This window comes from Theobroma cacao, chromosome 9 (assembly GCF_000208745.1).
Source record: "Theobroma cacao cultivar B97-61/B2 chromosome 9, Criollo_cocoa_genome_V2, whole genome shotgun sequence".
NCBI classification, from domain to species: domain Eukaryota; kingdom Viridiplantae; phylum Streptophyta; class Magnoliopsida; order Malvales; family Malvaceae; genus Theobroma; species Theobroma cacao.
The window spans coordinates 35,768,702-35,795,350 of record NC_030858.1 but is presented as its reverse complement, the minus strand read 5'-3'; the positions used below and the strand labels follow the sequence as shown (position 1 = coordinate 35,795,350).

The 26,649-nt window shown below is 37.5% G+C and overlaps 5 protein-coding genes across 12 annotated transcripts; 2 read left to right on the top strand and 3 right to left on the bottom strand.

Moving 5' to 3' along the window:
• On the bottom strand, positions 113-2,466 carry LOC18590571. The gene is made up of 3 exons (XM_007016178.2): positions 2,094-2,466; positions 1,706-1,748; positions 113-530 (listed from the first exon to the last, which is right to left on the bottom strand). The coding sequence occupies exons 1-3, from the start codon at positions 2,364-2,366 to the stop codon at positions 379-381; spliced, it is 468 nt and encodes a 155-aa protein (XP_007016240.2). The 5' UTR covers positions 2,367-2,466; the 3' UTR covers positions 113-378.
• On the bottom strand, positions 2,810-5,056 carry LOC18590570 (tubulin beta-8 chain). Its single transcript, XM_007016177.2, has 3 exons — positions 4,515-5,056; positions 4,133-4,402; positions 2,810-3,756 (listed from the first exon to the last, which is right to left on the bottom strand). The coding sequence occupies exons 1-3, from the start codon at positions 4,906-4,908 to the stop codon at positions 3,086-3,088; spliced, it is 1,335 nt and encodes a 444-aa protein (XP_007016239.1). The 5' UTR covers positions 4,909-5,056; the 3' UTR covers positions 2,810-3,085.
• LOC18590569 (chromatin modification-related protein eaf-1) lies at positions 8,774-17,026 on the bottom strand. 6 transcript variants are annotated; one of them, XR_001929426.1, is made up of 9 exons: positions 16,927-17,026; positions 16,735-16,792; positions 16,088-16,345; positions 15,781-15,996; positions 12,152-15,688; positions 11,796-11,980; positions 11,585-11,695; positions 11,408-11,457; positions 8,774-9,714 (listed from the first exon to the last, which is right to left on the bottom strand). XR_001929426.1 is itself a non-coding variant. In XM_018127222.1 (7 exons), the coding sequence occupies exons 3-7, from the start codon at positions 16,292-16,294 to the stop codon at positions 11,614-11,616; spliced, it is 4,227 nt and encodes a 1,408-aa protein (XP_017982711.1). In that variant the 5' UTR covers positions 16,295-16,345; positions 16,735-16,792; positions 16,927-17,026; the 3' UTR covers positions 11,294-11,613. The 6 variants fall into 6 exon arrangements, 1 of the variants encoding a protein (XP_017982711.1); XR_001929422.1 differs by having other exon boundaries at positions 11,408-11,695; XR_001929424.1 differs by having other exon boundaries at positions 11,408-11,695; positions 16,745-16,792.
• Positions 18,345-21,972, top strand: LOC18590568. Of its 3 annotated transcripts, XM_018126530.1 has the most exons (6): positions 18,345-18,451; positions 18,566-18,628; positions 19,132-19,190; positions 19,384-20,050; positions 20,142-20,924; positions 21,556-21,972. In XM_018126530.1, the coding sequence occupies exons 4-6, from the start codon at positions 19,397-19,399 to the stop codon at positions 21,637-21,639; spliced, it is 1,521 nt and encodes a 506-aa protein (XP_017982019.1). In that variant the 5' UTR covers positions 18,345-18,451; positions 18,566-18,628; positions 19,132-19,190; positions 19,384-19,396; the 3' UTR covers positions 21,640-21,972. The 3 variants fall into 3 exon arrangements, with proteins under 3 accessions (XP_017982019.1, XP_007016229.2, XP_007016230.2); XM_007016167.2 differs by lacking the exon at positions 19,132-19,190; XM_007016168.2 differs by lacking the exon at positions 18,345-18,451 and having other exon boundaries at positions 18,464-18,628.
• LOC18590567 lies at positions 23,022-26,240 on the top strand. The gene is made up of 4 exons (XM_007016166.2): positions 23,022-23,260; positions 23,981-24,709; positions 24,781-25,539; positions 25,961-26,240. Exons 2-4 carry the CDS (start codon positions 24,074-24,076, stop codon positions 26,045-26,047), a joined length of 1,482 nt encoding a protein of 493 aa, XP_007016228.2. The 5' UTR covers positions 23,022-23,260; positions 23,981-24,073; the 3' UTR covers positions 26,048-26,240.

The following is a 26,649-nucleotide window of genomic DNA, read 5'->3' as shown; positions in this document are numbered from 1 at the left end:
TGTCATTGGCTGTTCTAACTCATCCACTGGACAGTTCACGGCTTAGTTTGTCAATGGTCGTCAAAACCAAATGAAAGATATGCAGAAGCATCAGAGATACAACTAACCAAAATGCCACTCCAAACAAAAAAAAACGTTTAAATGAAATTAACTCTTTCACAAAACTTTTAGTTCTGACTACAGATTTCCCATTTGAGCCAGTAAAAATTGAGCAGCTCCAAAGCACAAAGTTGATAGCATATGAAAGTTCACATGCATCTTGAAATGAATTTTAAAGCATTACCATATCTGAAGATAACTCTGCCTACAGAGTGCAAAAGAATCAGCCAATGACAATACAATAGCAGGTTACTAGCATCCAGAATTTGAGGCAATGCATCAAGCTACTTGGGCTTCAGGCTTTGGGGCATTTTCTGTTGGTTTCTTCAAGTGTGGAGTCATTTTTTCTGGTTTTGACAAATGTGGAAGGTATCTCCAACAGCGCTTGTGAACTCCACTTACTTTCGTGGGAGCATCTGCAGCTGGCATGCCTGTATTAGGCATCATTAACATCAACTCAATCATTGCATAAACAGGTAATTGCAAAGAGATATCTAATCAGATGGTGAAAGTGAGCTTAGCAGTTTTTATTGCTTCCCAACCTTAAATGAATGGAGAAATAACATCTATTCTTCCTGAGTTATCACCACAATAGGTAAATCAATTCAGGAATTACCAGTTTCTTCTACCATGGGTCTAGGAGATTGCATATGATCTATCAGAATCAAATGTACCCTAAGCAGTACTTAAGCCCATTCAATCTCCTTATGAACATTTCCAAAAATAATATTGGTACACATTTTTAACCCTAAACAAGAAGCAAGCTATCAGAGCACTTGGACCTTTGATACTAACAGAGAGACTTAAGCAAACTTCTATTTAGGCCATATAATTCGCAAAAGACTAAGACATCTAGTCTTTGCTGAACTGTTTTCAAGACAAACTATAATACCCTGTTGCTGTTTCTGGACCAACATCCCTTCTTCCAATTCCCAGCCTGGTGAGATCTGGTGAAATTGCCACCCTCTACATTGATATTAAGATTGCCTCAAAATAACAACCATTAGTCTAAACCAAAAGGGAACCATATAATTGACTTCTTCTGATCTTAGCCAATATTTGACATAAAGTTTAAGTTTCAATAACTTCTTGTTTTTTTACCTTCTAGTACACATGCACCTTTGTTTCCGAAAACCTATAAAAGATCCCTCTGAAGTCATTCTTTATGTGTTTAACTTAATTTAGCTCACTTCTCTGCCTCTCTCTTCACCTAGCAAATCTGTGTGCACTATGCATTTTTGTTTCTATTATTGGCTGCTCACAACTCACAGCAAAAATCAGCATTTCCCACCAGGGATCAGGAGTATCAAATGAAATAAATTTTATCAAACACCAACAAGAAATAGCAAAATAAAGCAAATCAGAAGCTCATACAAATCTTTATTCAAGGATACATTGAGCACAAGACTAGCCAAGAAAATACCAACAATCATCTCATCAAAATGACAAATATCACCAACATTAATAGACAACAATGAGCAGAACATACAAAACGCTCTAACCCTGAAACTTGAACAAATATCAAACCCCAACTCCATATTGAAAAATAGGAAATTATACCTTCCCCCCTCTCAATTGTAATAATTATGGCGAATTAGTTACTAACCGTATTTGTGAACAACTCCCCATGCCTTGCCATGCCTTCCATCCTGTAAACAAATTCAAACCTTGTAAATCCTAAAACCCTAAACCCTAAGAACTGAACGAACAATGTCAAAAATAGCATAATTAACTAAATCCCCAAATTTTTTATCAATAAATTATAAAAAAATCAAAGATTAAAAATCAATAGATTTTGCTCATAAGACCAAATACAGCCATTTAACTCCATCAACTCTTCACATTTCTGAGTAAACACAAAAAACCCATAATTTCAAAATCATTTTTTCAATATAAATGAACCCAAAAGAAAAACATTAAGAACCCAACCCGTTAAGTTCCCTTTTTTTTTTTTTTCTTATTTTGAAGTAGAGAGAGAGGGAGAAGAAGAGGACCTTGTAAAGATTGACCTTAGTGATCTGATAAGAAACATCAGTCCAATGAGTTTTGGCCATGTGGTAACCAAGTCCCCAGTTGGGTAAGAACTGAGCTACCTCAAACAGGTTCTTCTTCTTTTTCCGCTTGGGTTTTTTGGTAGCTGAAGAGGAGGAGGCGCGAGGGTTTTGAGTAGAACTGGCAGTGGAGAGGTTTCTGAAGAAGTTGGACACGAGTCTCGATAGCCCAATGGTTTGATTCGTAGCAGCTCTGTTTGCGAGTGTTGTCGCCATTTTTGGTTTGGCTTTTGTTTCTCTGCTCTGAAATAACAAGGAAACTGCGGTGGGAAACGGGATCAAGAAAGAAGCAAGGGCCAAGGAGTGTTCTTTACGAGTATTAAAAAATTAAAGAAAGATGAACGAGAGGAGAATGGATTAAAACGGTGCCGTATTAGGGTTGATGTTTCATTTTTTTTTTTGAACTCTGCGAAAAAATAGCTAACAAATACTAAGAACTATTAATAGATTTTCTTCAGTAACTTGACATAGTCTTAAGATTGGAAAAGGGAAATCAAGAGTAAATAAATATAGATAGTACCATCTATTTTCACAATGTTGATTTTTTAAGAGAACTGTGGCTGGAATGAATGCCTTTTGTCTTTGTAGTGATGCAATCATGAAAGACGAGATTTTTCTGGTTCGAAGAACAAGGAAGGTGGGTGCAACTGTGATATCAATTCAACAAAGAACAATTGCAACAAAACAGTTTATTTAGAAACTTAAGAAGAAAGGGTACATAGTTTTTCTTCTGCACGCTTTGCTGAAAGAGCACAGCAAGCAAGTAATTGAAGAACTCAGGAAATGCTACTACAAAGTTCTCAACGAAATTGAAACTTCATCAATGCAAAAACAGTTACAGAGCATAATGACTAAATTCTTTCACATTCCAAATGAACCAGCAACTGGAAGTTGAGGTTTTGAATAAGCCAAAATGGCGACAGATAAATAAGATTTTAGTCCTCATATTCTGGTTCCTCTTCCTCAAACTCGTCCTCATCAGCTGTTGCATCTTGGTACTGCTGATACTCGGAGACCAGATCATTCATGTTGCTCTCTGCCTCAGTAAACTCCATCTCATCCATACCTTCTCCTGTGTACCAATGCAAGAAGGCCTTCCTCCTAAACATAGCTGTGAACTGCTCACTCACTCGCCTAAACATCTCCTGAATGGATGTTGAATTGCCAATGAATGTTGATGCCATCTTGAGGCCAGTGGGCGGGATGTCACAAACTGTTGACTTCACATTGTTGGGGATCCACTCAACAAAGTAGGAGGAATTCTTGTTCTGAACATTCAACATCTGCTCGTCCACTTCCTTGGTGCTCATTTTACCACGGAACATAGCTGATGCAGTCAAGTAACGGCCATGTCGTGGATCAGCTGCACACATCATGTTCTTTGCATCCCACATTTGTTGAGTGAGCTCAGGAACTGTTAGAGCTCGGTACTGTTGGGATCCTCTTGAGGTGAGAGGAGCAAAACCCACCATGAAAAAGTGTAGGCGAGGAAATGGGATAAGATTCACAGCAAGTTTCCTAAGATCAGAGTTCAGCTGACCAGGGAATCGTAAGCAGCATGTAACTCCAGACATTGTTGCAGAGATCAAGTGATTTAGATCACCAACTGTTCAACCAAAAAATAATTAGATCATCAACTGTCAAAAATCAAACAGATTTACAGAGATGAAAGACATTTGAAAAATCCCCCGGCCAAAGAACAAACCTTAGCTCTTACTAACTTTATTTTAGGCCTTTTCTGAAGATAACAGTTATGATTACATTTTGATATAACATGACAGTCCACAATTTTATCTCCAAATTACACAAAACCACAAGGGCTTCTTTCCATAAAACTAAAATGGTATCACTTCCCCCTTCATTTCAAAGGTGCTGAAATGATAGTTACCTCATAAGTACTAGTACATCAACTTTAGTCAACAATGCAATGCAAAACAATGTATCCATTGATAGTATAAACAATAAATCAGGGGAAAACTTACAGCTGGGAGTAGTGAGCTTAAGCGTCCGGAAACAAATGTCATACAAGGCTTCATTGTCAAGAACCATACACTCATCAGCATTTTCAACCAACTGGTGAACAGACAAAGTAGCATTGTAAGGCTCCACGACTGTATCAGAGACCTTAGGAGATGGGAAAACGGAGAAAGTCAACATCATCCTATCTGGGTATTCCTCCCTTATCTTCGATATCAGAAGTGTTCCCATTCCAGATCCAGTTCCTCCTCCCAATGAATGACAAACCTGAAACCCTAGAAAAAAGGGGAAACAAAAAGAGTCAATGAATACTACATTAACTATTATACAAGCAGAACTTAAACAAGGTTCCTCAGATCCGTTTGTGAAGTTACTCAGCAAACTTACCTTGAAGACAATCGCAATTTTCGGCCTCTTTTCTGACAACGTCAAGCACAGAATCGATCAACTCAGCACCCTCAGTGTAATGACCTTTAGCCCAGTTGTTACCAGCACCGGACTGACCAAAGACGAAGTTGTCCGGTCTGAAAATCTGGCCAACAGGACCAGATCTGATGCTGTCCATGGTTCCAGGTTCAAGGTCCATGAGAACGGCACGAGGGACGAACCTGCCACAACTGGCTTCATTGTAGTAGACATTGATCCTCTCAAGCTGTAGATCCAAGTCTCCCTGGTAACGTCCGGTTGGATCTATGCCGTGCTCTGTACACACAACTTCCCAGAACTTGGCTCCGATTTGGTTGCCGCATTGCCCTCCTTGAATATGAAGGATTTCACGCATTTTTGCTCTTTTTTTGGTTTTGGAGAAGAGGGAAAATAGGAAGGAAAATTCAAGAAAATTGGGAGAGGGAAAAACAGATCTAGGAAGTGAAAGTGGGGACTGAGGAGGCTTATTAGGGAAGATTTTATATTCAAGGCGAGAGCCAGCGTTTATTTTAAATTATTTTTTTATTAACAGTAGCAATTTTTTGAATTAATGGTTTTCAGCTTACGAGACGAGACTGCCGCAGGTTTTCCAACGGGTGCAAGGACAAGGCAACGGCTGAAAAGTTAGTGGGGCGGGGGAGTGGTAAAAAAATTTCAAAATTCAAAATTGCTAAGAGACAGCTGGACTCCATTGTCTAGCTTGCTGAAAAGTCGGTGGAAGGTGCCGTCTAGGGTTAAAAAAACAGCTGGCACTTGCACGTTACCCTAACATCGAGTCGTTTCTTTTTTTTTTTTAATTTTTGTTCCTACAAATGCATTATTTAGTAATAATAAAAGCATGCAGATTGCAGACAAATTTCGACTCTGAGTGAAACAAAGAAATAAAATGAAATTAAAAATAATCTTTTGGACGATAATTTCCGTCTAGGGAAAATGAAAATAGGCTGAAATTATCGGATTAATAAGTAATAGAATGTATGACAACATTGGAAATTCCAATTTCATATTTATGCATTTCGAATACTCATTAGTTTAATATTATTAATTCATGTAAAAACAATACGCATTAGAGCAAATATACTTGAATAATGAAGAAGGGGATAAAGTGAAATTCATTTAATTCCAATCATTTGTAAAATATAGCACTATAAGTTTTCTTCCAGATCTCAACATTGTAAAAGCAAATCGCGACCTGAGTGAGAAAAGCTGCACAGATGTCATTCATCTATTAAACGGCACGCTTTCTATACATCTACCCATCTTCGCTTCACAAGGATTTGATGGCTTCATTTTTCCCTCACTGAATTCAAGAAATCACAACTTCTTCCAGGGAAACTCGTCGCTGAAGAATCAGGTCGTCCTTAATTCTCTATACTTTACATGACAGGCCAAGACTTGAGCAGGTCCTTAATTCTCTGACCCACAGCCACATCTTCGGCCAACATTCGAAAAGCCAAGTCATTAGCCAGCCCCTTGAAAATCACACGTTGATTGCATGTAACAGGTCTTCCTCAAATGCAGAATAGCTTTTCGAAAAAAGCCCGTCAAAACACTACTGCCCAAATCGTCAATTTTATCTAAATGATCGGACCAAATACTACCATTATAGGGAAATATTTCACTGCAGCAGGACAACTCATTAGGCGACCGAAGCCCGGTACTATGTAGTAGCTCCACTATTTTACAATTTTAACCTCCAATGAAATTACCAAGCGTAAAATAACTATGAAAGAAGGTTCAATTCTGATTTGAACAGAAAAAATTATCCTTTATTTTCATGTGATTCTTTAATTTTCTTTTTATTTATTTTCAATCACTAAAAGTTGAGTTGGTTTTCCAACTCAATAAAGACCAAAGTCACTACTGCTTAACATATTAGTATGTATAAATAACATAAATGTAAAGCAAAATGTAACAAGTTGATAAAGTGGCAAAACCGACATCCATACAAAAGCAAAGCATCATGCCTGTGTAATTGCAATAATGGATATGTTATATATGTCATGAAAAATGAAAATCAAAGGCAAAAAATCATTCTAATTGCTACACATCTAGTATGAGGTGGACGGATTGATACCACTAACAAGGCAAAAACAAAAATACAATCATGGCATGCCAGGAAATACAAAATATGCTGCACTGAGGATAACTCTTCCAATGTGCAAATAACAGAATATATTTGGAGAAATAAAGGGAACAAGTAAATTCGACTTCTCAGAGTCCACAACTACGTAAGCCGTCAGTCTTAGTAAATAGTAAACAAATCAAAGTATTTATATTGAAAAAGATGATGGGAAAAGAGTTGAAGACATACAAACTTTCTACACCATCGGTTTGAACCCTCATGATCTATTTGCATTCCCAAATTTTGACAAAGTATTTCTTCTCCTTTATCAAGGGTTGCATCCATGCATATTCTCTTTTTTTCTTATAGCTCCCCAATGATTCTCTCTTACTCTGGCCAAGCATTTCCTTTTAACATATATGTTCACCCATTTGACAGTAATTTACACATGCACCACATGTGAAAGTGTTTATTGGAGTTTTGTTTTGCAGGGTCATTTTTAGTAATTTAATATTTAGCTAGGATGGGCCTTGTTTATGTGGCTCATTGGATTTTATACAATTCTAGTAACTCTATTCAGACTTCTGATGTGGTCCTAAATTTATATAACTGGGGTTTTCTCTAATCTAAAAATATTGAGAATTCCTAGTCCAATTATGATAAAACACTGTCTGCCTATTGATATTTTTTTTTTGTATTTTCAGACTAGTAAAATTGATTTTAATGGATATTTTACTGAAGGGATGTTGAAGAACTTATCATTGTTGATTCACCTATCTTGCTTCTCGCTATCCTTCTCAAAGTTCTGTTGCTACAGTATTCACAAACCAACAGCACCGATCATGGTGCTCTACTCTTGCCAAATGCAACCATGCACCACTCTTTCTTATAGTATTGAAACCCTAAATTAAATATATTTTCAATCAATTCCCACCAATTTGACCCTAGATTTATATCATTATATCTAGGATCGCTGTTTCCATGAATTTCAAGCAACCAGAATCATCAATTTGAGTCAATATTTTGATCTTAAACTCCAATCAAATCAACTATTGACCCGAAAAGGCTCTCCGTATAATCATGACAAATCCTTCCTAACCCTAAGCCCCAAATCTGTTCTACAATGGCCATCAATTAAGTGTGTGCACCCCCTCCTTGAGTGTATAAAAAAAAAAAACCCAGTAGCCATTGCCCATTGCTTAACCAGAACCCCATTGGAAAATTACGCCTACACAAAGACGGCAATTTGTCTAGCATACTATACTACCTAATGGCTTCCCAATTTGAGCTTTACACTCTACTCACTTCAAGAAAAAGTAATATTGATATAATAACAGACAGATGAGAGACCTAAGAACATCTTAAAATTGAATAGGAGCACTAACAAGCAAAAAGAGAAACTATCATTCGGGTTGCAGATTCAACCACACAATGATCAAGAATAAAATCACAAACCTGGTCAGAAACACAATGAAAGATGCAGGATTTGCAGTTCAGAATTGCCATCCAACATTGAAAAAGGGGCTGCCCAGCTTCAAAGAAGTAAAAATTTTGCACATATGGCAGTCTTAGGAAGCATTAAGTATTTCCCAAGGGATTCATGATGCAAATTCACCAAAGTAAAAATCAGAGGAAACAAAACCAATTGCTTAATTGTACCCCTGCCAATCATCATCTATGTAACACTTCTTTGATCATACAACTAGTATTATGAGTATTAAAGCACAAAAGATTCAAATTTGAAATTTCACCTTGGACTGATTTAGGCAGTCAAAAAACATCCTACAATATGATTAACTGACTGTTTAAACAGACCCGAAACTAATAAGTATATTCTTAAATCATTGCAATTTGAGCTTACATAAACTTGAGAGTTGATGCCCATAAAATATCGCCTTAGGAAAATAATTCAACAATGGTCAACTTCTACTTAATAGTTTATTTGTATGTCTCAGATTTATGTTTATTGTTAATTACTTTCCACTTGATACTTTATCATGTCTAATTTTATGAAGATAACAAATGAATGGTAGTCATTTAAAATGTTGGAAGATAAACTTATTGTTAGCCCAATTGTGCTTGACTATTTAGTGAGTATCACAGATATGATTGAGCAACTGAACATAGAAACTAAAGATTTTGCGCACATGAAATATAGTCAATAAAGGTCAATGAGGATATAACATTAACGCCTCTAGAATAGTACATCAAATATAGCTGCATGAGTGTTAAGTCAAAACAGACTTATCCACACACACACACTCTATCGGGACAGCAAGGAAGGTGAACCACCAATATTGGCAAATGTAACGCATAATTTATCAGATCCTAAAATTGAAACACTAAAGAACCTAGAAATAAAGGTTAAAATAACATGACTAACACATTCTTTTCTAAGGAAATGTCATTTAGGTTCAAAATCATCTAGTATGGAAAGATGGATCCCGGCAAAACATACCATTTCAAACAGGGGTCATGTTAAGCACGCCTTTTCTTGTCTGTCCTAGCATAGACCAAGCCCCAGGACAACCCTTGGCCCAAACAAGTATATCCTAACATGCAAGTCTACATGGACTCATGGCTTAACCTTTAAATCCCTCTCCCAAAGGCACAAGGCACTGTTAAACTAAAATGAAAGGGTACTCAATGACCTCACTCAATCCAACAAAAGGACCTATTTCCAAAACTGTCCTAAATTGATACACTTACTAAAAAATAAAAATAATTATACACTTTATGAAATAACTTACACTCTAACTAACATTTTATCAGCCTCTCAATTCTACAATTACAGACTACCACAAATTTCCCACACTTGAATGCTGGACATAAAAAATGTAAAAGATTAATGTAAAAGAAACTATAAAAAGCAAAATCAGTATGAAAATAAAGCAACATATATAATACCCAGCAGTTAACCAATTTGAAAGGGAAAAAAAAGGAATATTACAAAGAAAAGTTTACCGCTGACAAAATCTGTATGCTGAACACAATCTTACCACATCTAAAAAAGATGAGTGACAAAACCTTCCCACTGAACTTTCAGCCATTATGTTGTCTGCTTCGCCGAAAAAAGAGAGGTCGAATTGAAAAAATCTATTATAGAAAAAAAAAAAGAAATTCCACCAGTATAAAAATCAACTCTATCAAGTTTAAAAGAATTGTTATATTATTAAGCATTGGACCTAAAAAATATTAAAAGATAACTAAAGGAAATTATTTTACTATTATAACTAACAGAACAAAGCACCTAAACAGCAATAACTTGGATGAAGTTTTCTTTGAATTCCAGCCAGAAGAGACAAATTCTTTATGGCAAGGATATTGAACCTATGATAGTATCATATATTCAGAGGTTGGAAACAAGCCACTAAATGCTGGAGACAATTTCAACCCTTGCTAGTTATGTGCTGTTCAATAGTCTTAACCAGGGCCTTATTCATAACACCAAGAACAAAGCTTAATCCCATTAAGCAAGATCTACCTCTCATAGCCTAACTAAATCTTTAACAGTTCACACTCTTTAAGCAGTACCATAAAAAGCTACTGAGTATAAAAGCCAACAATCTTTGGCTTACGCTTCTAATTTTCTGTTTTTGGACTTCAATTGAATGACCATGCAGGTCCTTTTGATGTCCATGCCGCTACATAATCTTTCCACTGGTTAAATTTTGAGCACACATAGACCCTCCAATTGAATTTATATCCTAAACTTGCCAAGAAGATAAAGATCAAATGCTTTCGTCCCACAGGTTTAGCAATCTATAGCAAAACACATTTTCCTAGCAAAATAATACAGCTCATCAACGAATCCTAGCTACAAATGTTCAAGGAACTATTAATATCCATAATCATTGACATGTTGCATTATTAATATTTTTTTTGCACAAAAAAATCTTATTGATTAACTGTAACCAGGTGAAAATGTCTACATATTAACATAAAAAGATGCCCCTTTTATATATTAATGGGATTTATGCAGAAGTCATCAACCATTCGATAGCAAATATTAATATCGAGCACTAATGTTTAGATAAGACCACAATACTTGGAAGTTTACACATTCTAAAAATAAGCATGTTTCCAAAAACTAATTTTCGGATGAACTTTATACAACTTAGAAATTAATTATAGAAAGCATATGAAGCCACAATTAGACTAAATGTTTACAGCAATTTAAGAACAAATTTCCATATAAACTTCACCACATTATGTAGACTTGTTCTGTAATCTACAGCTGACTCATAATTCTTTTGTAAAAATTTTGAAATTGCTGTACAATTTATATTTTCTTCCCTAGAATATACAAGAGGCAAGAAAAGTAGATAGAGAAAAAGCATCTGGGCAACAAAAAGATGGCTGGATGAATACCAATGAATAATCAACAACCTCTTGTTATAGAAGAAAATAAAATTGGCAATTGCATGTGAGCTCAACAATAGTTCAGGAAAGAAAACAGTTTGTTCAGTTAAATCCCACAGTGTCACGAAAGGAATCTAATCCTAAAATAAAATAGGAAAGGTTGAGCCAACAGTTGATTGAAGAAAGCAAGAGCAAAAGCTTATATACTGGATATATGTATGGTTCAACCTAAAATATCTAGGGATAAGAAAACCAACTATTGATACAACCATCTCAACAAGCAAAGTAAGCAACAGTTCATAACAGCTTGATATAGTAAAAAAAAATTTAACCATTTTAACCAGATAATGCTGAAGTTGACACAAAATACTGAAGTTCTAAAAGCAAAAGATATCATGTCAAAAAAGAAAAAACCAATAAACTTAACTGCCACTGAACGTCAGTTCCAAAAACCATCTCCATTTACATGGCAGCAACCTGAAATGACAGGACCAGCATAAACCACCCAGAAGTGAAAAAGAGGCATCAAAGGGTGAGTGACCTACATCACTAAGTGCCAAATACCACACCAACAAATTCAATCCCAAGTGAGCAAGGGAACAACCACAATCTATGGACAGCAAACATCAAGACTCAATGCTTATTCACACGGCCTTCAAATTTTACATTCTTTGACTTGCTTGTATCATTGCGTATGGAGTGATCACTGGAGGTTCTACAAAACAAAGCAACACAAAGAATAAAATGATGTGTCTTACCCATAAACAAATTAACATTTGGATACCACCATGCACAATATGGCCACATGAACTTACAGTTTTTGTTTCTTTGCATTTTGTTTGATGGTCACAACCATATCCATAGCCATCTTCTGGTGCTCCCTTGTTTGTGAGTGCAGGTCCAAGCCTTCAACTGTTTCACAGTCTATTTTACAAATGCGGCACCAACCCATGCTCATTGGTTTTCTCTTTCTCAAATTTTCAAATGAATCCATACCACCCTGAAAACACCAAGAGTCAAAAATAGGGCAGAAGGAGCAGAAACACAAAGAACTCAATGATATACACTTTCTCCACATGCGTAGATGATATTAGCACAGAAACAAGATGATTGGAGCAGTATTTTAGCACAAACATAATCAATAAAAGTTTGAAGAAAACCAACACTTAACTGTATAGATTCCACCATCATTAGGAAATTCTTGAAGTGAAAAGCTGCTTCTAAACCCTGGCTCACCAAGTCGTGGATGACGGAAGTTTCCAGGCCCACCAAATTCTCCTATTCGTTCATGGCTAGAAAAATCACCAAAGCCAATAGGTTCTCCCAACCGCAAATGACCAGGCATGTTATGATGACCCACATGTTCACCCCTTCTAAAGTATGCAGGCCGATTATCTTGATTAATCATATCACGACTCCTCAAATGCTCCTCCATACGATCAGAACTCTCAAATCCACCCCTATGTAAATGGCCAGGCAAGCCAGGGAACCTATCACTGAATCGGCGTTCCCTGCCATCTATCTCATCACCAGGATGCCCTCCAAATCCGTGTGGGGATATGCCTGGATATTCTCTGCCTGGACTTCTAGAAACAAAACCATCCATACGATGCCGACCATAGCTAGGAACTGTTCCAAGAAAATCTGGTCTGCCTAGAGTATCTTTGGGAAGACCAACTGGTCTTTCTCCAGTATCATCAGGATGATATGGTGGCAAGAATCGAGAAGGACCTGAGCCAATCATAGGATCAAAACTAAACCCATGAGGTTCCTTCTCTTGAGCCCTTGGTCCCATATCCATACCAAAACCATGAGGACCTCTATCAAGTGGTCTAGATGAGGAGATGTAGCTCCCAAATTTCGGAACAGGTTCATTATCCAAATGAGAAGGCCTAGGAAAATGTTTAAGATCTTCTTCAAACTGTCCTCGATCACCGCGATGACCACGATCCAAAGGAAATTGATTTGAACACTCATCTTGGACAGGCTTTAACCTTTCACCACGCAAGCTGAATGTTGATGTGGAATCAAGGCCTGAGGCTCTAGGATCTAGCCGTCTATTATCAGCATGATAGTCCACCATGTTGGCAGAATGCTGAACCGAATGACTTTCAGGGCCATATAATGGTGCACCATGTGAGTCAAAGGCAGTAAGAGGTGGAGTACCATATGACAGGCCTACAAGAGGTTCACCTTGAGATATCCTTGGAGCACCAGAAAGGGAAGGAGGACCTTGATTATAAGGCCCTTGAGGACCATAATTACTTGGGTCTCTTCCAAAGGAACCAGGCGGTAAATTTTCAGGTGGAACTAAAGCCTGTCCTGGGCCCTGCGGCCTAAATTGATTGGGAGGAAGTCCTGGTGTTTGTGCATGTGAAGGCAGTCCTGGTGGAGGTGCTTGTAATATTGCAGAAACAGCAGGTCTTTGTTGGTTATTATTAGACCCATAAGGCATCTGTAGGGGTTGGTGCCTTCCCTGATCAACATTTGGAACTGAATGAGAAGGTGGCAGATAGCCCCCAGGCTGCACCTGACTAGATGGAGGAATGCCTCTAAATCCATTGCCTGCAGGCCCTTTAGGAGTGCCCTGATCATGAGGAAGAATTTTGTCTTTCTGCATCTTTCCATTCTGTTCTTCACCAAGCTTAGCCTCCTGCAGTGGGGGAGTTTTCAACAAAGGGCCATCCTTTATTTTAATTTCTTCTACCTTGTGCTCACCGTTGTGAACATCTTTCTGGTCCTCAATTGCCTCACAGGTAACCATATTCTTAGATACAGGATCTCTATGTTGTTCAAGGTCCGTACCAACTGTCCTTCTAGATTCTGGTGTCTCCTTGGTAGATATATCAACCCCATTACTATCATCTCCAACATCACCAGTAAGTTTTTCATCTACGGATTTCAAATCAGCTTCCAATTTTGCAGTATTTTTCTCAGCCACATCGGCTCCAAGACTAGATGCCATATCCAACTCATTAGCTTCCTTCCTAGCAGTTCCCGGGGAGGATGAATCAGCTTCTTGCTCAGCCACATTTTTGTCAGTACCATGATCTCCTGGCACCTCAGACATTGGTTGTGAAGTTACCCCAGATTGGTTGTTCGTCCTGAACACATTATTCTGATAAGAAGATGGCTGGTTCGCACCGAGATGCACAGGCTTAACTGGTGTACCAGCTGCAGAATGTGGATATGGCTGTGATTGTACTCCATGATTTGGAGTCATAGGTCTCCCAACAAGATTATGTGATGGATGGAAATGCACAGCATGAGATCCTGCAACATTTTGCTGTGGTTGTGCATAGGCATGAGGAGGTTGCGGAAAGGAATGAGGTGGCCCTAGGGGGCGTGACTGAGACTGAAAGGACGACTGTTGCTGCACAAAAGGACCTTGCTGAAGCATTTGAGGCTGAACCAAGCCCACCGGTTGGGTTGACAAAGGTTGTTGCTGCACATACGGCTGAGACATGGGTGATGCAGCAGGATGCATAACTGGCCGTTGTTGAACTGGAAGTGCAGGTTGATGAGAATGAAGATGAACTTGTTGCAGCATAGAACCTGGTGATGGCAACAAACCTGGCTGCTGCTGGTTAGAAATTGCAACATGAGGTTGGGGTGGGCGCATCTGAGGAGGTTGCTGCGGGTATGAATTCTGCATTTGAGCAGGATGTTGCTGTGGGTGAAGGCCACCTTGAGCATGCACATGCATGGGATGTTGTGGTGTTACCAGCTGCATCTGCTGGTGGGGCTGTGATAGTGGATAAGATTGATGACCAGTCACAGCATGGGCTGCAGGGTGCAGCTGCTGCGGCTGAGGCAGCAAATTTGGATTCATGGGCTGGCTTTGTTGAGGATGCGGCTGGGGCTGGGGCTGAGGCTGAGGCTGAAGCTGGGCCTGTGGCTGAGCTTGTGAATGAGGTTGAGCTTGAGGAGCAGGAAGAAGCTGGGGCTGTGGTTGGTGCAGCTGGGAATGATGCTGCTGATACTGAGGAATTTGCCCATGTTGCAGATGAGGCTGAGCTTGAGGAAATGGCTGAACCTGAGGCTGAGCTTGAGGAAATGGCTGAACCTGAGGCTGAGGATGGCCCTGGGCTGCTGGGTAATTTTGCAAAGGAATTTGAGAGGGTGGTGGCACCGTAATGTGAGTTTGCTGCTGTTGGTTGGCTTGTGACTGGTTCTGAGGTTGAGCAGCCACAGGAGCCTGAACAGATGAATTTGACTGATGCTGGGCCTGTGGTTGTGGTTGTGGCTGCACTTGAGCCTGAACCTGTGGTTGAGGCTGTACTTGGGGTTGAGGTTGGGGCTGTGTCTGCAGGTCGACTGGATGCTGGCCAGCCATGTGTGGTGCATTAACCTGCAAAGGTTGCTGCTGGTATTGCAGAACCGACTGCTGTTGATAGGGGTAATATTGCTGATAATACGGGTCATATCCAGAATACTGCTGGTAGTATTGCTGATACTGTTGTTGCTGTTGGTACAACTGTTCCGAAGTCATCGCAGCAGCCTGGGAGACAGCTTGGGACCGGGGATTTGGGTTGGCCTGCTGATTGGGTTCCTGTCCAGGTGTACCAGATGTTGTAGTTTGAGATGCCTGGGCCTGAGAAGTAGCTGTTCCTGTCTGAGAAGCAATCTGGGCCTGATCAGCAGCTGTGGTACCTGTGGCTGCAGTATCCTGACCACCCTTAGCCTGCTGTGCTTGTGGCTGCACACTCTGTAATTAAAAGCATGTACGAAAGTCAAACTTAACACAAATGCTACATAAAAGATGGTCTGATATATTACTAAAGAATTCAATGCACTCACAGGGCAATTTTGTGCATGTTCTTGAACTTGACGATGCACAATCTGAATGCCACACCTATTACATACAACAGGAGAATTGCCAAATGCACACCCAGAACAATGAGCTGTACATTCAGACAGAGGACCCTGCCATGTGCAGCCACTTCTATGGTATAGACAATGAACTGTGATTTTCCCAATGGTGTCAGCAAGCATCTTATTTGACTCAACAAGTGGCTGTATTTTGAGGGGAAAAGAAAATGGTCAATAAGCAGGAAACAATGATATTGAGAATACACTATGAACCATCAAAGTGTCGGAGACATACCTTAGAATCAGCTTCTGTTACTAAGTAACCATCATAAGGACAAGCTCGAGTAGTGCTGACAACATAGGTTAAACATGGTTTGCAGTAAAGATGGGTGCATTGCGACTGTAATGCTTCATTTGGGTAGACAAGTAGACGACAAACAGGACAGAAGTACTCTCCGGCCAGAGATTGGATATTCAGTATGCACTCGTTATCAAATCCCATTTTGTCAAAGGAATTCGGCTTCAACTCCCAATGAGCATCAATCTAATTAGCCTTCGAATTAGAAAATAAGAAAAAAAAAAGGGAAAAATCATCATTTCCAGACAGAGCAGCATTAGTAAAAACAACAATGTGGCTATTAGCAAAACAATAATGCAGTTAAGAAGACGACTCAAACAATCAAAATCAACAATCCCTACACTTAATCAAATGTTATCAGTCTTCATAATTTTTTTTGCAAAAAATAATATGATAAAACATAATAATAACTCAAAGAAATAAAATACGCAATCATGATTGATACTCCAGCCAATCTGAATCAGAGATAGAATATTTCCGACATGCAAAACAAAATTAAGCAAAGAAAGACAAACATTTTCCCGTTCGTTTTTCACCTTGGCACATTTTCTCAGCAGCCAAACAAGGGAGAGATTATTGTATACCTGAAATTACCTAAGATTTCGACTCAGGGCTACTTTTAAACCCTAACTCCAATCGCACCTGCAAACTTCGAAAATAAACGAATGAATGAATAAATAAAAGAAAGATTTAGGGTTTTTGAAAAGGATCGGAGAATAACAATAAGGTCGAGTAAATTGAACGCGAGTGTTTCGAGGCATTGAAAAGAATCTTACGGTTGGAGAAGGCAAAGCAGCTGAGAAGAGAGCGTGCGAGAGATGATCAGAGACACTACTACTTAAAATAGACAGATTCATTTACGACATGGCGATTATGCTTTTATGTTTAATAAATTTACTTAAGCAAATAAACCAGGACAAAAGAAACAGTAAACAAATAACAATAAAAGTAAAAACGATTATCCTTCTAATCCTTTTTATCACGGAGAGATGTGACCCTGCTACTGGGTTTAACCTAACATTACTGACGGCGGTTAGAATGTAAAGTAGTACTATAATTTTTTTGGGTTATATTTTTATTTTATTTTTTTAGATAGTAATTCAGAAAATATGCTGTGCAAAATATTATTGGTATGATAAATTTTTGGTATAATATTTTAAAAATAATTAAATAAAATTTTATTTTTTATTATATTTATTAATATTTTATTTTTATTTAAATAAGTTTTATGATTAACGATTAACTAATTATAATAGTCAATAACCAATATAACATTTATATTTTTTTTATATCACGTTACGTTATATATGCATATTGACAAGTTAGAGTAAAAAGTGATTTGATATGTTAATATTTTATGATGACATGATCACATGACAGTTTCAATATTAATATCAATATATATGACATATTAACATGTTATAATAAATAATGATGTTACATAATATTTATGACATCAATAGTTTCATACTACACGTAGTATCACGTAAGTATAAAATAAAAAATATTATTTTAATTAATTATAATTAGTTAATCGATAATCATAAAGCTTAATTTAATTTGAAATAAAAATATAAATACTTGATTAAATGTAAGAGGTAATAAAAAAATATAAATTTATTTAAATTTTTGTAAGTAATTAAAGACTCCTATTGACTTGAAAGCCGGTTTGGTAAAAACAAAAACTATACGATAAAAGGGCTTTGGATTTCCCTAAAAGCTAACTAAATCTAACTAATTTTTTTTATTGAATTTTTAGATATTTATTTGGCTTTAATTTTATGATCATTTTGCCATCAAGGATATATAAGGAAAAGTTAATTTCCTTATAGGTTGGATTTTGCTGGTTTAGTTGAGTTTGGTTTATATTCTATCAAAAAATAATTTCTTCTAATGCATCCAAAAAAATAAATTAAATTCTTCTAATTGTGTAGTAACACTTTAGGATATACTACTAAATTTAATCTAAAGAAAATAGGTAATATATGCTTTTAGCCTTCTTGAAAAAACTTATAATGTTGCATTATTCCATGGTGGAAACCACCAATATTCTACTATCAAATCAATCAAAAAACCAGTAAGTAAATATTTTGTTAGAATAAGCCATTATTTTAGATGATAACATCAATTTCCTTTTGGCAAATAAATATGATTAGGAATCAAAATAGAGTAAGTAACTAAAAGAACAAACGTATATCAGAATCACTAGGTGGGTCCTTTTAATGGATACTTTTGTTGAGTTTTCTCCAATGTAAGAAGACCTAAGTCAAGTCTATCATGTGCCTGTACATTTCTTCTCAGGTAAGGACCTTTTACATGAGTAAAGCTATTTAGCTGTTCAATGTTGAAGATCATCAAACTACTGGCTCTTCGCCTTTTGTTGTATTATCTTTCCTGCACTTAAAAATTCTTTAGTTCTCACTTCCCAGGCCCAGCAGCCGCAACTGCAAAGCTGGTTTCTGCTGAATCAATTTTCAGGTAACGTTCTTTGGTGTAGGTGTAGAAGGTTCATGCAATCTGCAGGGTTTAGTTACTTGCTGTCTTGTTAGTGAGCTCTGTGATTGTTATTAATCATGGTTGGAATGTCAACAGATGATTGAGTTCATAGTGTTTCTTTTCTGGGGTCTTTTATTTTTTGTGCTTTAATGGCAATGATAAAGCATTAGGACTTGTTTTGTACTTGGAATGATTAGTGGGATGGGAGCGTTTCATAGTTCATCTTGTTTTGCTGGTTGCATATTTGAGTGATTATGTTGTTTGCAAGAACAGACCCTTTGTCATAGTTACTGTAAAATTCGACAATTCTGCATGTAAAGGAAAACTTTATGGTCTTTCGAGAGTAGGATCTGTGAGGTCTCAGGAGTTATTAACAATTTTTATTCAATTAATGTGCTCTCATTGTAAAGTAATTAGCCCCCACTATATCATTCTTCCGTTGGTTCAATTTAAGAAAATTTATCCTAGTTTCCAACAAATTTCAGGCTTCTTGGCTTCAGTACGTTTGAAGAAGAGGCCAAAGTTACTGAAGAAAGCAAAATTGGTAACTTGTTTTTGTTTCCATTGGGAAGTCCATTGATGAGGGCATCAGGATCAGTGTTCATTCTTCACATTTTGCTTGTTTGTTTATTTTTTATAGCTCTGAAGTCATCCTTCCATTAGACTTTATGACCTCATTTGCATTCAATTAAGTGGACAAAAAGCTTGTGTTTTAACTTTCAGCATCTGTTGTGCAGTATTGCTCGACTTATGTCATCAATGGAAGGCAAACTTGTTAAAGGTTTAAGATTGAAGGCATCAGTTGATGTGGAGAAAAACAGAGTTATTTTTGTTGAATCTGATGAGGATTTCATTGATATCCTATTGAGCTTCTTGACAATGCCTATAGGATCAATCATCAGGCTCATCCGTTATCAACCACCACCGGTGGGAATAGGTTGCATGGACAACTTGTATGAAAGTGTTGAGAATCTGGACGTGCAGCTTTTCCAAACTGAAGCTTGCAAGAGCATGTTGTTGCACCCACGAAATGGTGCTGCTGCTCAATGTGAGAGACTAAAATTGACAGTTGATGACAGTGAGCCACTGCAATACTTTTGTTGTGAGTCGTGGGAGTGCACTGCTTCAAAGTATAAGTTATTGAGTCATTACAAGAATGCAATTTGCGGTTGTGGAAAGCGCATGAACTATGAGATTTATCTGTCCGAGAAAGAAAATAAGCAAATGTTATCTGATGCTCGAGATAGAGGGGTGTTTGTTAAAGGATTGACACGAATGATAGTAAGTGATGAACTAAAAATAATGCCCCCATTAACTGCAAGTAGCTTTTCTTTACTTTCAAAGCTTGGTCTCACAGATGGCAGCACCATTGAAGAGAGGGCTTTCAATGTAGGAGTAGACGAGGTAACTAGCAAAGAAACGTGTTATCAAACCAATAGCCTAGTTTCTTACTTTTATCTGAAATTTATTACCTGATGTCCCTTTTTTTTTTCAGGTTTTGGATTTGCTCAAATTCTCATTGGTGTCAAGAATACCTTTGACAGAAACTCTATTGAAGAAATCATTGGATATGAACAATGAAGACTACGATCAGGGAAGCTTCACAAACTTCAATCAAGGAAGCTTTACTGAATCTGAAATCGTAGAAGCATCGTCAAACAATTACAAAAGGATTTGTGCAAAGCTTATCGTAAGCAAATCCAGGAAGATGGTTTGTTATGCTGAAGTCTCTGAAGATTTTGTGGATTTGCTCTTCAGTTTCCTCACTGTTCCACTGGGCCATGTGGCAAAAGAAATGAAAAGCCATTCTTCAAGAGGATGCATCAATCATCTTTACAATAGCATCCAGGATCTTGACGCTGAGCGATACCTGAAGTCAAATGATCACAAGGCAATGCTAGTTAGTCCCAGGCTTGCCCCGGGTTTTAGACTCGGGAACCAGCCATTAGGTGTTGAGGAATGCAAGCGTCAACAGAACCTTTACGATCATGTAAAAGTGATTCACGGATTCCTCAGGCCAGAGCTGTTTTCTGATGAAAAGCTTCTCCCTTGTAGCGATTCAGCTCAGGCCTCACTCCTAAGTGTTGTGGATCCAAAATCGCACTTCAAGGATGCTAAAAGCAGTGGAGGCTTTGTCAAAGGACCATCGATGTTCACAGTAACCGACAATCTTATCATAACACCTATATCACCAGCGTCAGGTCTCTCTGTTCTAAGCAAATGTAAGGTACCTTTCAGTGATATAGAGGAGCGCGTTGTGCATGTGGGCGAAGAAGAAGTAAGTTTGATTCTGCAATGAAATTCTGGTATAACAAATAATTGAATGGTTTTTTATTATAATATTAGATGTGGGTAATAGAATTAACAGCCTCATTACTTCGTAGTGAGGGATGGAAATCATCAGTTAAAATTCCCATACCAGGTTAATTACTTTGAGATGCATCAGTAATCATATTCCTGGACACTCTCACACTCAACACCTCTGAACTTGTTCTACTCATTATCAAGCATGTTTCCAATGAAACAAATAGATTCAGGTTGCACATTCTCTATAGAGCCTTTCACCAGCTGTTAAATTTCCAATGCAGATGGACCTCTTTCTATTCAACTTTCTCCTCTGTTGTAACTGGACAGTCATGTGAATTGATATGGCGTGTCAAGTCAAGTGATTATGCCAATCAAAAACAGTAGACTTGTTAGCAAATTAGAGTCCAAAACTAGTTGCATTTACTCGGTTGTTTGGCTCCTAAATGGATCGTTTAATTCTCATCACATGCAGAAAAGGAGGTTAAATTTCATAAGGGCTAGCTGTCCTATGTATAACATCACCAAGATTTCGACTGTGCACTGTGATAGACATATGTATCCTTCTTAGTTGAAACCTCTCATGAATCTGTTCTCTGTTGCAGGCTTCTCGACTGCTGGTGGCTTCTTTTGTCACCAAATCTGCTTTAACCAATGCCTTTATCCTGGAAGAGCCCAAGCGAGAATAAAGAGGAATAACAATATAGCTATTACTGAGGGGGAAAAAATGATATATATGTTGATTTTTGATGTTATAAATTGAATGATGGAGTTTGTGAATTTGTTTTCCTGTTGTAGTCTAGTAGGTTAAATTACTACAAGGGGATGCATTGTAATCATAATCTTGTGCCTAATTCAGACTACAGTATCAACTGAAGGGCTGTTTCTTTTAGTAGCATTTCATGGATGTAATTGTAGAAATAAGGTGCAAATTAGGAGAATGGAAAATTACTAGTGGTTAAAAAAGTACATAGCAGGAAATTACTAGCAGGTAAAAAAAAGGGTCCTCATCCCTTTTTTCACTCGATCCCTTTGTTCACTCGTTGACATTCCCTCCTTTTTATCCTTTTTACCTTCCTATTTTTCCCGCCGTTTCGGTAAAGTTTATATAATTACTCTTTTTTCCACCTGCCTTCCCCGGAAATGATCATATTCTTCCCTCCTGGCTTCGTTTCTCTCCAGCAAAACAAGCCAGGGTAACTGGGTCACACGTTTCTTCGAGGTACTGCATGTCCATACTTCTACACTCTTTTTACTCTTGCCTTTCTTAAGGGTTATAATTTTTATCTGGTTTCTCTCCATTTATTCCAAAAGGTTACATTTTGAAGAAGGATAGAGATATGGGTATTTAGAGTTGAAACGTGTAGTACCTGAATATAAATAATATTATGGATTTTCGACCTTCTTCTTAAGTAGTTGTCAGTTTCATTCTTTGTTTTCTTTCTCATTTGTTGATACTTGACAATCATTCTTTTGCATGTTCAATCTACAAAATTCAGTAGTAGCAGTAGTAGTATAAATGGGGAAACTTTGGACTAGACTGAAACAATTGAGGGCATGATAAAAGGGCAAGAGTAGCTAACTCTGACAGAACAAGGAATCTGATTAAGGGGACTGATGCATGGTCCATGCGTAGCTTTGGTGTCTGGAAAACAAAAAGGTTGTTTTCAACTGGTTGTGAAATACAATCAAAATCCCTTATGTCAGAAGCAAGATTCAGGATTGGACATTGGTGCCAGGACACGTACTGGGCAGTTTCTCGGCGTTGCGAGGTTGAAATTTGGAAAGAGAGAAAAAACCAGTGTAGCATGAAGTGATTCAGATATGAGATGCTAACAAAGGTAAATTTACCTTTTTGCTTGTGTTAAGTTGTCAGAAATATGGATGAAGGGTAAAAGTTTAACAGAATATAAAGAATCCGTACCAAAGGGAAAGAGAGAAGAAAAATGTACATCTTACTCTAACTTTTGTGATTTAATTAAGCATCCATCTAATCTGGCAACCGTAACATCACCTATGCTAAGATTAAAACGTATTTTTTTGAGTTAAGAAGACCCCAAGTCAACAGCTTAACTGTGATTGTGACTGTGCACTACTTCTCAACGAAGGACTTCCATCAATAAATCTGATCATAGTTGACAAAGCAAAGATTAAAGACTTAGACCGAAGCATGCACCTTTTCCACCTTTAGTCTTCTTTGAATCTGTGCTTTAAGCTCCCTCCTGCCAGTCTCTTCTTAAACTGATAGGGAATACTTCACTTGTCTCCCAGCATTCCCAGTCTGCTGTTTTGGTCAGCTTTTGTTTCCAGGTAATATAGTCTCACATGCTAATATTTATAACTTGATGTTCGTGAATTTCTAGCTATTGCAATCTGTTTAGTACTCCATTTGCAGATTTCTCGGCTCTGGCTTTTTTCAGTTACTGGTTTCTCTGCAAGTCTGCATTTTTTTTAGCAATCAAAAACGTTGGGGTGACTGTTTGAAAATTTTAAATCAAAGGCAGAAGTTTGATATCCTGAATGAACCTGGTTTAAAGGTGTTTGAATGGTTGTAATTTGGTTCCCCAGTGCCTTGGTAGAAAACTTTCACCTTTTGTTTACCACCATAAAACAGAATAAAGGGTAAATCAGAAATAAGAACATTGCATCGAAAATTCTATTGAATTGCTTGTACTGTTATTCTTTGTTTTCTCAATTGATGATCCATGACCTATCAATCTCTTTCCTTCATTTACATAGCTTGAGCAATACCCTGGGGAAACTCTAACTTTGCTTTTGATAATCAAAAGAAGTTTGTTGAGTATTGTAATTCTCATGAACAAGATGTTAGGATCTTTTTTCCTTTTTTTTTTATTCCAGAATCAAGCCCTGATTTTCGTATTTGTCAAATTTGATTTTAAATGAAATTTTAATCTAAACTTTCAACTTTCATTTGGATTTAGGCATAGAGCTTAGAGCCAGTTTTATGCTGCAGGGTGCTCCAGTTTAAGAGTAAGTGCTAACCAACTAACTGATTGTTTTATGCTGCAGGGTTCACCAGTTTAAGAGGAAGTGCTAACCAAGGACTAACTGAGCGGTTTGATGCAATATTTGAGCAGATAAAGGAATCCAAAACTGGTATCCATGGACAATAACAATATCAGCTTGAAAGCTGTGGTGGACAAGACAAACAACAGAGTTGTTTTTGTTGAATCAGATGAGAAGTTTGTTGACATTCTCTTCAGTTTCTTGACAATGCCTATGGGAACAATTGTCAGGCTCACCCGTAATCGACCACCAACAGCAAGTATAGGTTGTCTGAACAACTTATATAACAGCGTTGAGGTTCTCGACAATCGGTATCTCCGAACAGAAGCATGCATGACCATGTTGCTATACCCACGAAATGGGGCAGGTGCTCAATGCAAGAACCTAAAACTGGCAATTGATGACGGTGCACCCCTGCGATATTTTCTATGTGGTAGGAGTGATTGTTCTCGTTCAAATTATAAGCTACTAAGTCATTACATGAATGCTATTTGTGGATGTGGACAGCTTATGAATTGTAAGAGAGATTTGAAGGAGAAAGAATCTACAAAAGCAGTGTTTGATGATCAAGATGGAGGGGTATTTGTCAAAGGACCGATTCGAATGACAATAAGTGATGAATTGCAAGTAATTCCCTCATCAACTCCAGCAAGCCATTCTTTATTTTCTAAACTTGGGATCAAGGACACAACCACCACCGAAGAGAGACCCTTTTCGATGGGAGTAATTCAGGTAACTACCGACTGATTGTTCTGTTTAATTATACTTGGTTCGAAAATTGATAATCTGATGTCTTCTCTCAGGCTTTAAAATTGCTCAAGTGCTTGCTAGTATCAAAGACGCCTTTGACAGAAGCTCTATTAGAATATAACCCTGTGCTGGGGCTAAACAATATGGAAGATGTTGAACAGGTGAGCTTCAGAAAACTTAAGGGGGAGGAGACAGCATCAAATGAGGATGGGAAGATCTATGTCAAACTCATGGTCAGCAAATCCAAGAACATGGTTTGCTATGCTGAAGCAAGTGAAAATTTTGTTGATTTGCTCTTCAGTTTCCTCACTATTCCACTTGGGTTTCTAGTAAAAGAAATGAAGGAGGGCAGTTCAAAAGGATGCATAAATCACCTTTATGACAGCATTCAGGATCTTGATGCTAAGCAATATTTAGTATCTAAGGAAACGACAGCAATGCTAGTCAGTCCCAAGCTTGCTCCTGGTTTTAGATATGATGCACAACCATTAGACATTGAAGAATACATGCATCAACCGTACTACCTCACATGGTCACAATGTCAATGGTTTCCAGAGCCGACTTCTGTTGAGACACTTATCCCTTCTGATGAAACGATTGCTTCTTCAGTTTTAACTGTCATGGATCCAAAGTCTCACTACAATGACAATTCAAGTGGTAGAGGATTTTTAAAAGGACCAGCAATGTTCACCATAACTGATGATCTTATCATAACTCCATTGTCCTCAGTCACAGGTCTATCTGCTGTAAGAAAATTGAAGGTACCTTTCAGTGATGTAGAAGAGCGTATTGTGTATGTTGGTAAAGAGGAGGTATGTTTAACATATCAAGTTCTGCAAAACATCTCATGATTTTCTACCCTGCATTTATCTTTTCAACTATTTTAGTCTCTTCTGATAGGACTACCTGTCTCTTTTGTTCATTTTTTCACTCTGACCAACCGGAATGTTGTAATGAATTCTGAAGAAGAATTGGTATATGACAAAATCATTGAAGTGCATTTTGGAAGGAAGGAGATGGGGGGTTTCAAAATGGCTTCCCTGATTAACCTGCTTTTATAATCAAGTTTGATTAACCTTTACAAACCCTTGCAGGTCCTGTCAACTGATGCTTATTATATCTATACTTTGCCTGTATTATCTGAAGTTTTATGCTTGGCGGATGGAACTCTAACATAAATCTTCTTGAATTTTTTCTGATTTATAATGCTCCTGAGTTTTTCTTCCGATGCAGGCATCCCGTCTAATGGTGGCCTCTTTTGTCTCCGAATCGGCTCTAACCCATACCTTTCTGTTTAAGGAGTCAAAGCAAGGATCTTAAGAGAGACTGTTTCTTTCTGGAGTGTTCAAACGATTTTAATTGTGATTGCAATGCATGCATATAGAGTGCAGTTATTATCATACCATAATTTCTATGCCTGGAAGATTTGCATATCATGACAATAACAATCTTGAGTTTGCTTTGACTCATTAATGATTATAATTGCTTGTGTTATTGGAAGACATTGAAACAATCCTGGTTCCTCTCAAACATTGAAACAAGTGGTATTTTAATTTTCCTATGGCTTATTAAAGCACTCTATTCTTTCTTATAAGTGATAAGAGACTTACTACATTTGAAAGCATCTAAATATATGTGGTTAATAAGATAAGGTAAATAATTAAATTTGGAAATTGAAAAAACGAAGGACATCAAATGTTGTTAAACATACTCTAAAGGCACATTTGGTTCATGAAATAAAATAGAATAGAATAGAATATGTATTCTGTGGAAACAAAATAAGGTAAGAATAAAATAAGAATATTATTTTGTGGTTTGGTTGGTAAAAATAATTTTGGAATAACAAAGAAGTATGAGATAAAAAAACAACAATACCCTTTATTATAATATATATAATTATTTATTTTATTTTCTTTTACATT

Excerpts from the sequence above, each read along its gene's own strand:
- LOC18590569 (XM_018127222.1), bottom strand. The coding sequence starts at position 16,294 with ATGGGATTTGATAACGAGTGCATACTGAATATCCAATCTCTGGCCGGA. Across the intron at positions 15,997-16,087 it reads TAACAGAAGCTGATTCTAAG|CCACTTGTTGAGTCAAATAA; the intron begins GTATGTCTCCGA and ends CTCAAAATACAG. Across the intron at positions 11,981-12,151 it reads ATGATGGTGGAATCTATACA|GGTGGTATGGATTCATTTGA; the intron begins GTTAAGTGTTGG and ends TGGTGTTTTCAG.
- LOC18590571 (XM_007016178.2), bottom strand. The coding sequence starts at position 2,366 with ATGGCGACAACACTCGCAAACAGAGCTGCTACGAATCAAACCATTGGG. Across the intron at positions 1,749-2,093 it reads CTAAGGTCAATCTTTACAAG|GATGGAAGGCATGGCAAGGC; the intron begins GTCCTCTTCTTC and ends ATTTGTTTACAG. Across the intron at positions 531-1,705 it reads GGGAGTTGTTCACAAATACG|GCATGCCAGCTGCAGATGCT; the intron begins GTTAGTAACTAA and ends TGCCTAATACAG.
- LOC18590568 (XM_007016167.2), top strand. The coding sequence starts at position 19,397 with ATGTCATCAATGGAAGGCAAACTTGTTAAAGGTTTAAGATTGAAGGCA. Across the intron at positions 20,051-20,141 it reads TCAATGTAGGAGTAGACGAG|GTTTTGGATTTGCTCAAATT; the intron begins GTAACTAGCAAA and ends TTTTTTTTTCAG. Across the intron at positions 20,925-21,555 it reads TGCATGTGGGCGAAGAAGAA|GCTTCTCGACTGCTGGTGGC; the intron begins GTAAGTTTGATT and ends TCTCTGTTGCAG.
- LOC18590567 (XM_007016166.2), top strand. The coding sequence starts at position 24,074 with ATGGACAATAACAATATCAGCTTGAAAGCTGTGGTGGACAAGACAAAC. Across the intron at positions 24,710-24,780 it reads TTTCGATGGGAGTAATTCAG|GCTTTAAAATTGCTCAAGTG; the intron begins GTAACTACCGAC and ends GTCTTCTCTCAG. Across the intron at positions 25,540-25,960 it reads TGTATGTTGGTAAAGAGGAG|GCATCCCGTCTAATGGTGGC; the intron begins GTATGTTTAACA and ends CTTCCGATGCAG.
- LOC18590570 (XM_007016177.2), bottom strand. The coding sequence starts at position 4,908 with ATGCGTGAAATCCTTCATATTCAAGGAGGGCAATGCGGCAACCAAATC. Across the intron at positions 4,403-4,514 it reads AAATTGCGATTGTCTTCAAG|GGTTTCAGGTTTGTCATTCA; the intron begins GTAAGTTTGCTG and ends CCTTTTTTCTAG. Across the intron at positions 3,757-4,132 it reads TAAGCTCACTACTCCCAGCT|TTGGTGATCTAAATCACTTG; the intron begins GTAAGTTTTCCC and ends TTGGTTGAACAG.